Source organism: Cupressus sempervirens, chromosome 3 (genome assembly GCF_028749045.1).
Source record: "Cupressus sempervirens isolate cs-2001-9-10 chromosome 3, ASM2874904v1, whole genome shotgun sequence".
In the NCBI taxonomy this organism is placed as follows: Eukaryota; Viridiplantae; Streptophyta; class Pinopsida; order Cupressales; family Cupressaceae; genus Cupressus; species Cupressus sempervirens.
In genome coordinates, this window is record NC_143120.1 from 151,283,966 (window position 1) to 151,297,461 (window position 13,496).

General features: G+C 37.7%; 1 protein-coding gene across 2 annotated transcripts in view; it reads right to left on the reverse strand.

Annotated features, from left to right (window-relative positions):
- LOC149565205 (uncharacterized) overlaps positions 1 to 13,167 on the reverse strand; it is a 321,656-nt gene extending 308,489 nt beyond the window's left edge. The window contains exon 1 of one of the 2 annotated variants that reach the window (XR_016362018.1): positions 12,507 to 13,144. Coding sequence is in view for 1 of the 2 variants with exons in the window: in XM_089818752.1 (XP_089674878.1) it covers positions 12,507 to 13,001 (495 nt within the window). In the remaining variant the exon portion in view is untranslated. Of the gene's footprint in view, positions 1 to 12,506 lie in introns of both variants that reach the window. The other variant, XM_089818752.1, reaches the window with a different exon arrangement.
- Positions 13,168 to 13,496: the final 329 nt, after the last annotated feature.

The window sequence follows — 13,496 nt, forward strand, 5'->3', positions numbered from 1 at the left end:
TCTATATAAGGAACTTTTGTTCCTCTATTTAATACATCAATAACTTGATTTACCATAACAATTGTTACAAGGATTCCAGAGTTCAGCATTGAACAAGGAGTTTGTTAAGGATGCACACTTTGCAAACATGCCAAGGCCATCTCCCAAGCAAGGAGCATAGGCCTAAAGGGATTTTAGACTTAATGCATTTGGATGTGTGCAGATTGATGTCAATAGGATCAATTTTTGGAGGGCTGTACTGTAATCCCTCCATTGAGGATTCCCATCACATACCTTGGTCCTATTTCTTAAAGACCGAGAATGAGGTCTCTAGCAAGTTTCAAGAGTTCAAACCTCTAGTTGGAAACCAGAGAAGGAAGAAGATCAAATTTTTGAGATCAGAAAATGGGGGAACGTATAATTCCAAGAAGTTCAAAAGTTTTTGCAAGGAAGCAGGGATAAATAGGGAGCTGATGGTTACTAAAAACCACAGAATGGGGAGTAGAATGAAAATGCTAATTAATTGTAGAGACTGCTAAGGTCATTATTCAAGACCTGGACTTATCACATCTTTGGTTCTTGTGTATATGTCCACATACTTGCAAAGAAGCGGACAAAATTAGAACCTTCCAGCACGAAGGGTTTATTTGTAGGTTATAATACGACTTCAAAAGTATACAAAATATACATTCTAAAGCTAACAAAATTTGTAGTCAACTAGGATGTCAAGTTTGAAGAAGACTTTGCATCAACAAAATTTTAGGAATTCAATTCAATAACAAAACATGAGTAGGAAGCTTCAAAAGTTAAACCTCCAAAAATTTCAGTTATTTATATTTCAAGATAAGCCTACACATGAGGAGAGAGAAATTTGAGTCCCTTGTGTTAGGAGATCTTGATGGTTTAAACAAACACTGAGGAATACAAAGGAGCACATTTAGAAAAATAGATATTTGAAGAAATTTCCTCACTTCATAGCATTAATGAGTAACATCATTGAGTCTTCGGATCAGCAATTCGCTAATATTTTGGCCTTGGTTACCAATTCAAATGAGGATATGGATGCAGATGCGGGAAATGGGTACGCGGATGTGCAAAAAAAATTGGGGAGGGATGCGGAATCCGGATGCGTATGGATGCGTGTGTATATAATATATATATACACACTATGTATATGCAAAGAAATGAAAGAAATGTACAAAATTAAAACATTTTATAGCTTGTAACTCCACCAATACATATTCAAATATTCAATAAGATTATGAACCATATTAATGATATCATATACGTCTATGTTCACAATTCCAGTGCAAACAATCAAAATTACAAAATCAAAATATAGAAATATAGTTCATCATTCAATGTTTATCAATCCAAATCCAGATCATGGATTCGTTAAAATCCCTCATCATTTCCAACTCCTCCAGCTGCTACAAGTTCAAGATCATTTGAACTAAAAACGGTTCCACTTGCGCTAGATACACCATGTTCATGATGTTATCAGCATCATCATCCGTGATTGTAGGAAGATCTCGAATCATTCAATCCAAGTTTACACACTCAAATTCTACATCCCAAAGCTTGGTTGCCCCTTCCTTGTAGTGATCCTCCTTACATGACAAAAGACGCAAATTGGTATGAATGTAAACCAAGTCTTCTGCTTTTATAGATCCCAACCAGTGATGCTACTGTGATGTTTTGATCGCCCGAGTGCCTGATGGCCGTACGGAAGGGGTTGCAAGGAAATCGTACAACAAGAAGTACATCTGTACAATGTCTAGGATGGGCAGCTAGGTACAGGTAGCAAACATGAATGAGGTCGTATGGTATGTATGGAGGCCGAATGGTAGGCTTGAAGGCCGTACAGCAGTTTGGTGATAGTCGTACTAGGTGTGCCAAGGGGTGTGTGGGCTATACGGTGGAGGGGGTATGGGTCATACAGTGGGGGTATGTACCTGGCCATATAGTACAAGGTCGTATGGTAGGAAATAGAGATAGCCTGTGGTGAAAGTGATCACCAACTTGGTCATACGGTATGGAAGAGTGAAGCACGGGGACGATTTGATAGCTGTACGAATGGGTAATACTGTGTGTGTTGTGTAATGGATGGTGTGCGAAAAGGTTGAGGTGATGCAAGGAATTCAGCAATGCCACTTAGAATGCAAATGCAATATACAAAAAGCTTCCAAAAGCCAGAGTCCCAATAGATACAAACTTGTTACAAAATAGTCATGATAATTCCACATACAAATAATGCTCCGATTTGCCAAATCTGAGTTGAGCAGTATACAACAGAATAGGATGAGAGTTGAATCCCACCAAAACCAGAAGAGCCAAATAGGGAAGCTTTCACTTCTGAAATGATGAACAATCCAGAACTCCAACAAGAATTCTCAGAACAAAGAAACAATCCAAATCACATACTTAACAACTAGCTACATGTCGTGCTTAAGTACCCATCGGGTAAACCTTCCAAGGATGAAAAAAGATAGCCGACGGCCACACCTACCTACGAAAACGATTAAAAATAAAAATGGGTCAAAGATATATTAAATCAATCGGCCCATTAACAAGGTTTAACTAAATACATTTATTTTCTGACAGAAACATCATAGTCCTCCCGTCCCAAAATTTGCTTGTCCTCGAGCAAATGCAAATCCAATTCTAGGAAACCTTCCATAATCAACTTCTTCAGTTCCGAGTCAAGCACTAAGTAGATCTTCCCGCCGAAGTAAATGATGTCATCAATAACTTTGTATCTTTCATTGCATACATAACCATCCATCGACTCATATGCAAAAGTGTTCTTGGAATACTCAACCAATAGATGGGACCGCCAATTATCCAAGGAATGGGGTGAGGTGTTGACTATCTTGCTTTTGCTTGTAGCGTCTGGGACCAAATCCTGTTTAAAAATTATCTCCATCTTCTTGATTGTGACTTCCCTCAATCCTTTATTTGACATTCCTCTTAGCAGCACCTTCTTGCCATCCATCTCGAATGAAAAGTCCATCCTTTTGAAACTTTGGGTGCACTGATCAAGAGTTTCCAACCACTGAATGCCCAAAATGATATTAGTATCAACCAAATCTATGACAAAGAAATCATCTGCCATGGTATAGTTTCCCATGGAAATTTTTAGCCGTGGGATCACATGAGTGCAAGTTAACAAGGTTCCAACTGCAACCTTAACCTCAAATCCTCCATGCTCAACTGTACGTAGGCCTTTACTAGTGACCGAAGATGAATTGATGAAATTGAGCATGGCCCCACTATCAATCATGATTGGGACTCGTTTTCCATGAAGTGTGCCACAAACCCTAGAGATACCACTTCCAGTCAATGTAGTGAGGGTAGCAATGGAACCCCCTTTTTGTATCAAGGCATTTATTCTCTCCTATTGGGTAATTTCTTCATCAATTGCTGCAAGTATTTGTCCTTCGTCGTCATCAAGCATCACCTCAATGTAATGAATCTTTCCCTTCCCAAGGTAGCGATGACCAGGTCCCCATGGTTCTTAGCATGTGAAACAAAAATTTTTCCTCCGGAGCTCTTGCCGAGAGTCTTCATCAAATTGAGGTTTCTTCTGAACTGTCTCCTTGTCCTTGTCTTCTTGTGGGGATGGTAATGGTGTAGCTGCATGAGTTTTGGAGGAAGATGCGGCCATGTTAGCAGCTTCTTAATAGCTTTATTGAGTGCACATGGGTTGAACCCTTTGATCCAGCCTCTCAAAGGCTCTCTCAACCCATCCATGAATAACATAATTTGGCATCTTCCAAAGATGTTTGTGACTAGAACTGACAACCTTTGGAAATCCCGTGCACATTTGCTTTAGCTGAGCTAGATCTTTGAAGTTTAGCTCAAGATCCTTCACATCGAAATGGTCAATGAGTCTCTTAGTGAACTCAACATAAGAGGTCAGTTGGTCGTGACCAAGAGTGACCACTCCATGATGTCACCACTCATGCACCACTCCTTCCAGATGAAGTGTTGCGAACTTGATTGCTTCCTCTTTGGGCATTGGATTGAGTTGGAAATAGGTATATGCCTTTAAAACCCATGACTGCGCGGTAATGACTCCAAATCCATCAAATGGCGATAAGTTTACCTTTCCGATCTTTCTCTTGAGATCATCATTAATATAACCATGACTTCCCCTGCAGAATATCTCATTCTTAGATCAACATAGTCTCTGTAAAATATATCACCTTCCATATTCATGGTCTGCCAATCTTCTTGAAGTTTTTCTTGCATTTTCTCAAAAGTGGGCTCTCTTTCTTTGAATGGTGCTTCCGTCCTTGGAAGGAAGATGGGTATCGAGGGTCGAGAGCAAGAGGGTTCAAAGTTTGTCCTTCCCGAAACAGAATCATCGCTATGCCCATTTTGTTCTCCTGTTATCTTTCCCTCAACCAATTTTTGTAGAGTTTCCTGCATAAGCCTTTGGGTTTCGCTGATTTGCATTTGGTTTCTGTTTAGCTCTCTTAAAATATTCATGAGTTCTGTCATAGAATCATGATGATCTACCATTCTACCACTAAGGTTATTTCGTCTTCTCCTTCGAGTATAAAATTGCATTCACTTCCACAAGTGGGCAGAATCAAAAGCTCTGATACCACTGTGATGTTCCGATCACTCAATTGCTTGATGGTCGTACGGAAGGGGTTGCAAGGAAACTGCACAACAAAAGGTACATCTGTACGGTGTCTGGGATGGGCAACTAAGTACTGGTAACAAACATGAATGGGGTCGTACGATATGTATGGAGGCCGTATGGTGGGCTTGAAGGCTGTATGGCAGTTTGGTGATAGTTGTACTAAGTGTGCCAAGGGGTGTGTGGGCCGTATGGTGGAGGGGGTATGGGCCGTACGGTGGTGGTGTGTAATTGGCAGTATGGTACAAGGTCGTACGGTAGGAAGGAGAGACAACCTATGGTGAAAGTGATCACCAACTTGGCCATACGATATGGAAGAGTGAAGCACAGGGATGATTTGATAGCTACACGAATGGCTAATACTGCATGTTGTGTGTAATGGATGGTGTCCAGAAAGGTTGAGGTGATGCAAGGAATTCAACAATGCCACTTAGAATGTAAATGCAATATACAAAAAACTTCCAGAACCCACAGACCTAATAGATACACACTTGTTACCGAATAGTAATGATATTTCCACATACAAATAATGCTTCGATTTGCCAAATTCAAGCTGAGTAGTACACAACGAAATAGGGTGAGGGTTGAATCCCATCGAAACTGGAATAGCCAGATAGGGAAGATCTTTCACTTCCGAAATGACAAACAATCGAGAACTCCAACAAGAATTCCCAAAACAAAGAAATAATCCAAATCACATACTTAAGAACTACCTACATCTCGTGCTTAAATACCCCTCGGGTAAACCTTCTGAGGGTGAACAAAGATAGCCGACGACCACACCTACCTAGGGAAATGATTAAAAATAAAAATGGGTCCGAGATATATTAAAACAATCAGCCCATTAACAAGGTTTAATTAAATACATTTATTTTATGACGGGGACATTACAACTTCAGTAAGTGGATAAAGGAGTATGTACTCCAATTTCGTTCAGCAATAAAAGACTTGCACAACCTAGACAATGTTCACAATTACAAGATTAATTGTAGAATACATGTGGTATACAAAAAACAAATAAAACTTACCTATGAGAGGATTTTGATTAAGAAAGGTTGGAGATGCTTAAACGGTTGACAATAGAAGTACCACCATGTGATAGCTCCCACGTTAGATTGGTCATTTATTACAAGAGGACTAAGTTTTGCTCCCAAAGCAAATAACCCAAATTCAGTCCTAACTCTTTTGTGAATGTCATCATCTAGGAAGAGTCTTGCAAAAAGCTTTGTAGCACCCACTAGCAACTTCTTCATCCACATATGGTGCTACTCTATCTTGCATACAAGTACTTCCTCACTAGAGTACCTTAGAGATAACGCATATGTAAGGAGGTGCAATGGGGTGGTCATCTTTTCTCAACGATGAAGAATGATTGATTCAAGTTGTTTGCATTAGGCTTCACATTTTGTACAGTCATCCTCATGTGTTTGTATAGAAAGTTTTACCTTTTCTACCATTGAATCCATGCCATCGTAGACATCCCCCAAACAAGGTTGACCTGAATCAGCAAAGCAGAGCATAGTCATGATAGGGTCCGTGAAATCTAATACAAGTTGCACACAAGCCCACCAACTGTCATCCAAGATCAATTGCCTTGACCTTTTACGCCCTCTCTAAATCCGAAGCCCTCCATATACCTTACTAGCTAGAAATAACCATTTGGCTTAATGCCCCATTGCACCTTGACAAGTCATCTCATAACAATAGTATGAGATGCAAATCGGGTTTCAGCCACCTAAGTAAGTTAATTATAACAATATGCCAATACATATTAGGCAAGATTATATACAATTTGATAACTGAACATGACATAGATATATTCAAATTAAATAAATAAATGAAATTCACTAATTACTATTTACCGTCCACAACTCCAAATTGGAGAATGCTCTAACTATGGATTGTCACATGTGGTGGTGTTGTGAGGTTTCCACACCATCCCCCATTGCAAATGGGACCTTTTGCTCTTAGTCTAAGGGGTAAAGCAATTTCGGCAACAATTCAAAAAAATTGCAAGCCTTCCAAGAGTCCAGTTGAAAAGGGAAAAAATTGGAAAGTTTAGGCTGCAACAATTCAAAATATTTGCAAGCATTCCAAGAGTCGAGTTGAAAAGGGAAAAAAAATGGAAAATTTTAGCTAAGTGTCAAAAAAATGGGAAAAAGGGCAAAATCCAACAGTGTGGAAAATTTAAAATTTGGTTACAAATGTATTTTAGAAAATTAAAATAAAGGGGGGGGTGGGGGAGGTAAAATATGGCAAAGTGTAAAAAATTGAGAAATAAAAATAAAATTGAGCAACACAATTCATGTACTTGGTTAAGTACATGGTGGTGTGCACTTCACTTTGCATGTGCATGGTGACTACCGCACATTGCATACACTTGCCTATGTCACCCTTAATTTCCACCATGGTTTTGCTATAGTGCGTAGTGGTTTCCACTTTTTGTTTGATGCTTTTGCCTAAGTCCCTAGTGGTTTCCACTTTTTGTTTAATGGTTTTTCCTAAGTGCCTAGTGGTTTCCACTTTTTATTTGATGGTTTTGCCTAAGTGGCTAGTGGTTTCCACTTTTTGTTTGATGGTTTTGCCTAAGTGGCTAGAAGTTTCCACTTTTTGATTGATGGTTTTGCATGTGTGTAGTGGTCTCCATTCCAAGATTAATGAGAGATCACATTTACAAAACCGCCCTACCTCTCCTTGAGTTTAATGAGATGCTTTGAAATTCTGAATTTAATGGGAGATTGTGAAACATGATCAAAGTTCAAAGATATGAATAACATTAAAAAAAATGAGAGAGAAAGTGATGAAATTTAAAAGAAAATAAATTAAAAATTAAAAAATAATAAACCGCTTTCAATTGAGATGAGATCAAATTTTGCATTGACTTTGCACATGGGTTTTAAATTGTGTCGAGATTAAACTTACCTTGAATAAGCAAAAATATGGATTGATTTTAAAAATGAATTTAGTTAATTAATCCATTGTTGCATTGAAATTTTCCAAATGGCCTCAATTTTTAAAAATGGGAGATTAAAATAGTAAAAAATAAATTATAAATGGTAATAAAATAAATATTTTCCAATCAAATTTGTGTTATCCCATTAAATTAGAATTATTGAAAATTAGGTGGCAATTTCGTGATGATTTTCTTAAGTCTTATTGGAATTATTATTTAAAATTTTATAACTACTTACAAGTGGTGGTTTGCCTTGCAAGTTAAGATGATGAGGTGGCATAATGGATCATTTTCCAACTGGTCATTAGTTTCTTTTGATTTTCCTATTGGTCTGCAAGGTGGTGGCTTCTTCTACAAGTGCTCTCTTCTCATTAGTCCAAGTGACGTTGATCCTTATCAAGTTGTTATGGATTTGAATTTTCTTATTGGCCCATGAAGGCATTGCAATTTTTTCATTGGCCCACAAGGTGGTGCTTAATTGTAATTGGGTGAGAATTTAATGCTTGTAGCAGGTAGTAATGGAAACCTTAAATAGGGCTTATGTGCAATAATCTTGGCCCTTGATTTCAAATCAATCTTGGCCATTCATTGTACTTGAGCCCTATATAAGGACTATCTCTCTCATTTGTAAAAGGGGGGACTTTTGGAGAATTGTTGCTAATATAATGAAAAATTTGCTCTACTTTTCATTGTTGTGTTTTGCATGGTGAATTGTTGTGATCAAGTTTGTATTATTGCATGGTGATCTGTGTTTCCTCACTTAGTTTAGGCTTTTGTTTCATGTTGTTAGAAGTAGTTTAGTTGGATGGAAGTCATTGTGGATGTTCACTTGCATGACTCGAACAAATCCGAGCCACTAGCCTCTTATGGATTGTAAGAGTGCCTTGCGTGGTAAGACGATGGAAACACTTAACTTCAATTGATGTTCAATCTTTGGTTTGCATCCAAGTGATGAGATTGGAGAGAGGATATTGATGTGAAAATCATTTTGTGTATATTCCTTACAAGCTTGAATTAGATGGGTGGAGTCGTTGGCGAGATTACATCTAGTAGAGCCCAAGTTCATCCATGATTCCTTGCATTCATGGTAGAAGTAGACGTAAAGGTTAGAAATTTAAGTTTACGTTGTAGTGGAGAATTGAGAAGTTGAACTATATTTTCGTTGCACATTGTATAGCCAAATCTTTAGAGGTGCAAGAGTTGATATCCATTGAACGAATAGTGTAAGTCCCTTTGTGATAACCATAATATCACATCACAAAATTGAGTGAAGTCCACAATTTAGAAGGAACCTTGAAGTCATTTCACGATCTTACTTTGCAAGCTTAGCATGAGAGATGACCTTATATCAAGAGAAGATTGAGTGTTTGGTGTTTCTCTTAGAAACATTAAGTATTTAATTATGTATGTTGTAGTGGAACAAAACTCACATCAACAGGTGGTTCATCATAAACATTTGTATCTCCTCTCCCTCTTGGTATATTTGCTTCATCCAATCTATTTGGGTGCCAATCGGTTGCATGATCAAGTTTAGGGAGTGTATGGTGCATGGTATCCCAAAAATATGGTCATACCAGCCCTTAAACAAAGCACCTACAATTTTTCACATTATCTGTAATCACTTGAACTACGTTCTCACTACCCACCATCTCTATGGCCTCAACAAGAATTTTGGAAATGACTTGTCAATATTTCACTTCCCCTTCACAATCAACTACTTTCAAAAACATTGCCCCTTTGGGTGACACTACAATCACATTAATCAATGGTCGATTTCTCATATCTTTCCATTCATCTGAAACAATAGAAACACCCAAAGTTTTCCATGAACTTCTAATTGGTTGAATAGATCCCTTTAAATAAGCCTTCTCTTGTTTCAATCAAGTAGTACACACCTTTTCATACCCAGGACTTGTGTAATTAGTCGATGCTTTATTTATGGATGACACCATTTCCTTCCAATATGGTGATCTCACCAAATTAAAAGGAAGATCGTTGGCATAAAGGCAATGTGCAATGGCTTGTTCAGCAAGCTCTCTTGCCTCCATTTGAAATGTGGTGTCCAATGGACCTCTTTTGCAGGCAATAGTTTCTACTTCTTCCTCTTCCACTCCCGATATAGGCACTTGCAAGAATGGGTGTTTGGAGGATACAACTGGTTTTGTGGGTAATTGCATTATTTTCTTTGAGGGTGGAGGTTGATAAAAACTTTGTTTTGATCTTTTTATCAATTTACTAGGAGCTTCTTCTTTTACAAATGAAGCTATTTGTGCATTAGACAGCCCCTTCCCATCTGTGCCCATAAAATGAAGTTTGACCCAAGAATATGAGCTATTGAATGGTTTGCCTTTGTTAGTTTGACAATAATTACACTTCCAAATATATGACCCACCTCCGGAAACCTATGACATTCTTGTGTTATGTCTCCATAAAGGAGATCCTGCATCAATTTTAAAACCATCAACTCCTTGCCCTCCCACTGAACTTTGACTATTGGTGGTGATCATTCTTGCACAATACAATATAATTTCTTGATATGACCATAATAAGAAATTAAATCAATTTAGATTAGAAAATAACTATGAACACCAAACATAAAAGTGCAGAAAGTGATATAAAACTACTAAACTATATAGCTAAACTTGTTTCTTTGTTTTTTTTGGGGGAAAAAAAGGAAAAACCTTCAAAAACTTCATCCAAATCTCAAAAAAAACCATTAAAAAACTCAAGAATGGGATCAAATGCCTATTTTAGATGCTTAAAACTCATTTGTGGAGGCTATCTCTTGCCCTACGAACCATCCTCTTCGAAAAAAATCACCTTGCCTTCAAAATGCCAAAAGGGGAGCAAATGAGAAAATAGTCTAGTTGCAAACAAAATGTGTTGAAGAGTGGTTGAATGGCCTCTTTTAGGGCCATTATAGGTTTAAAAGCAAAAAATAGGTTGAAAATTCTAATTCTCCATGTGCTCTAAAGATGTTTCAAAGTGGCAAAAAAAATTTAAAACGGCTTTTTCTATCATATGGGCCCGTAGAGGCTAATGGAGGCACCTACAGTGGCTTTCATGCACATGTGGCTAGCTAGGAGTGGCTTTCAGACAACATCCAAACGCATCCACCTCTGCCTCTGCCTCCAAGCCTTATAGGCACAGATCAATACCTAAGATTCTGGCCAAGACCTTAGCAAAAGGGAGGTTTGAAGCATGCAAAGACAAACTTAGATTAGTGTAGAATTCCATCCTTGCTAAGAGACAGTGTTGACAAGTTTTAGCTCAATTCGGAATGTTTGCACAAATTCAATGTGAACATACAAGTCCTTCAACTTATTTCTATTTTGTGATTCACTTTAATGATTAGCGTAAAAGTCTTTTATTTAGTTAAACAAGTCTAATAAACTGTTAATAATCACTAAAAATTCCAACTTATCTTCCTACACATATCCTATGGGAGATAAAAAAATTATTATTGAAGATTAGATATTTTAGCCAAACAATATACAGATAGATACAAGAAGAAGTTCAACAACTCAGAGCAATGTATATTTCCATGCATCTAATGGACTAGCTATAGAGGTTGCTTATAGGTTTTCGAAGGAATGCAAAGCAGATTGCAGATGTAAAATATTTGTGTCTGATATTCATCATGTCCACCATTTTGATTTCACAATTTTGTGTATGTCATTCAACATTTTTTCAGCACTATACATCATGATGAAATAATTAACAAGCCATCCATTGTTGATATATTACAAAAAGGTAAGATGTGTGTCAATCAACATTACAAGTTTCAGAAAGTCATTGAGCCATCTAGAGAACAACTCAAGTAACAAGGCATTATACTTGACACTTGGGGCATCCCTTGCTTTCTCATTCTTCTAAATTTGTGAATCTTGACAAATATATTAAGTTTGGTGGGGACCAGGAAAGGCCTGTGTAATTTGTCCCACATACTTTCTTAACACTCCTGACACTAGCATAGGTATGAAAATATATGAGGAAGGACTGTTTTAATTTGGCCTTTCCTCTTAGATTAAGGAACTTTTGATGGTATATGGTTCTCTTTTTGATGTAGCAATGACGATCCATTCTTTTGGGTTGGAATCCAAATATAAAGAGGTCTTCTGAGGGGCTGGGTAGTACACTCCTGCTATATTTTGGATGTATTACCCCTATTTGTACAATGTACAGATGCAAATAGAATTTAAAGTGTTAGCAGCATAAATATTATTCTTCCTCTTGGATTGGTTCCTTCCATACTGCTCGAGCTTTGGTATACTGTATTATATATTTCATGGATCGATGCTGGTCAGTTCTGCTCTCAGCATTGGCTGCCCGCCTGGTTGTACTCTGTTGTCATTTATCATGTGACAGTGTTGGTATGGCATCAAGTCTTGCTCTCATCGGCATTGACACACAGCAGTTCGATTTTTTTTCCACATGATAGAAATGGGATCAATATTTTTCTCATATATGGATCAGATGAGGTCAAAGCTACCGAAATTCGGGATTAATTATTCCTTTTTTTGCGGCTCCAGTGTGCCTAACCCAGATATATAAGTCAAAAAGAAACATCTAAATCTTATGTGCTCGATATTGGAGCTTGCAATCACCAAAGTTCGTTCAAGATTTCAGCCCACTTAATGCATAAACCAATTTTTTTTATCTCTACAATTTAATGATAGAGAGCTCTAATACTAAATAAATATAAATTTTCAGGCTCTACAAAATAAATTACACGCGCAAAAATTGCAATTTACATGTAATTCTAACAAGGCCCCATACTTCTAATTAAAAGTAAACATTAATTTCATATCGATTGCTTACATTCTAAAAACTTTAATATACGTTAAGGTTTTTGCTCAAAGAAAAGTTAGAATGAAATGTGTTTCATATTTACTTAATTTACGTCTGACAGACGTAACATACCTTGGGACGTTTATCAAGCGAATAGTTGAGTACAATATTAAATGAAGGAGCCATGACAGGCCAGCTACAATTCTGATCTTGCGTAGCGGCAATAAGCAAAGAGGTGATGCATTTTGCAATAAATTTAACAGCCCCCGGCGGAAGAACGTCGCCTTGTTGAGCATGGAGTGAAAGCAAAACCTCCATGACAGGGGTTGCTTTAGCAGCCAGGAACGAAGAGGGCAGCTTAGTGACGAGCAGTGACAAGAATGTGCAGAGGGCGGTAGTGACACGAGGATCCTCGTCGTTATCTGAGAGATTTTTATTGATCGAATTCATGGTGGCTGCAAAGTATGCGGTGGGGAGGGGGGGCAAACCCTCGTCTTTCAATAACTGTGACATTGCCCCCACAACCGCGCATAAATGGCGGTGTTCGTCTGCAGCAGAGTTACCGTATCGATTCCTAATAGTCTTCTCCATGTCCTCTTCTTCAGTATCTTCCATGTTGTTTTCCATTTAGCCTCTACTGCTAAAACCCTTCGCGAATTACAAATCTCGACGCTTGCACTTGGGTTTTAGCCTAGTTGTCTTCTAATTCCGTTTGGAGGGTTTCGGTTTCTCACGAGAATTTAGAATAAGAAACGAGCGAGGCTGAGGAAGTCTTAGGTTTGTTTTTTCCCTTAAAATAGTAGGACTACATAGATATTGCTTTTATTATTAGTCCCACGAACTAATGTTTTCATTAACCCCCCTCCCAATTAATTTTCAAACAAAGAATCTATTTTCTAGGCTAAGGTTTGGGACTTTGTATTTTTTAATTCATTTATCACAACTAAAGTTTTAATTTCTGATTGGTTCAAGGCTATTTTCCTAGCCATAAATCTTATTTTTTGAATAGAAAAATATAGAAAGAAATAGAAAGGATAAGCATCTAATTAATGTTCTTGTCATTATTTATTTGATGTTTTAGCCAAAGTTTGACAAGTGTCAGTAGGAGTCAGACTGAAGAGC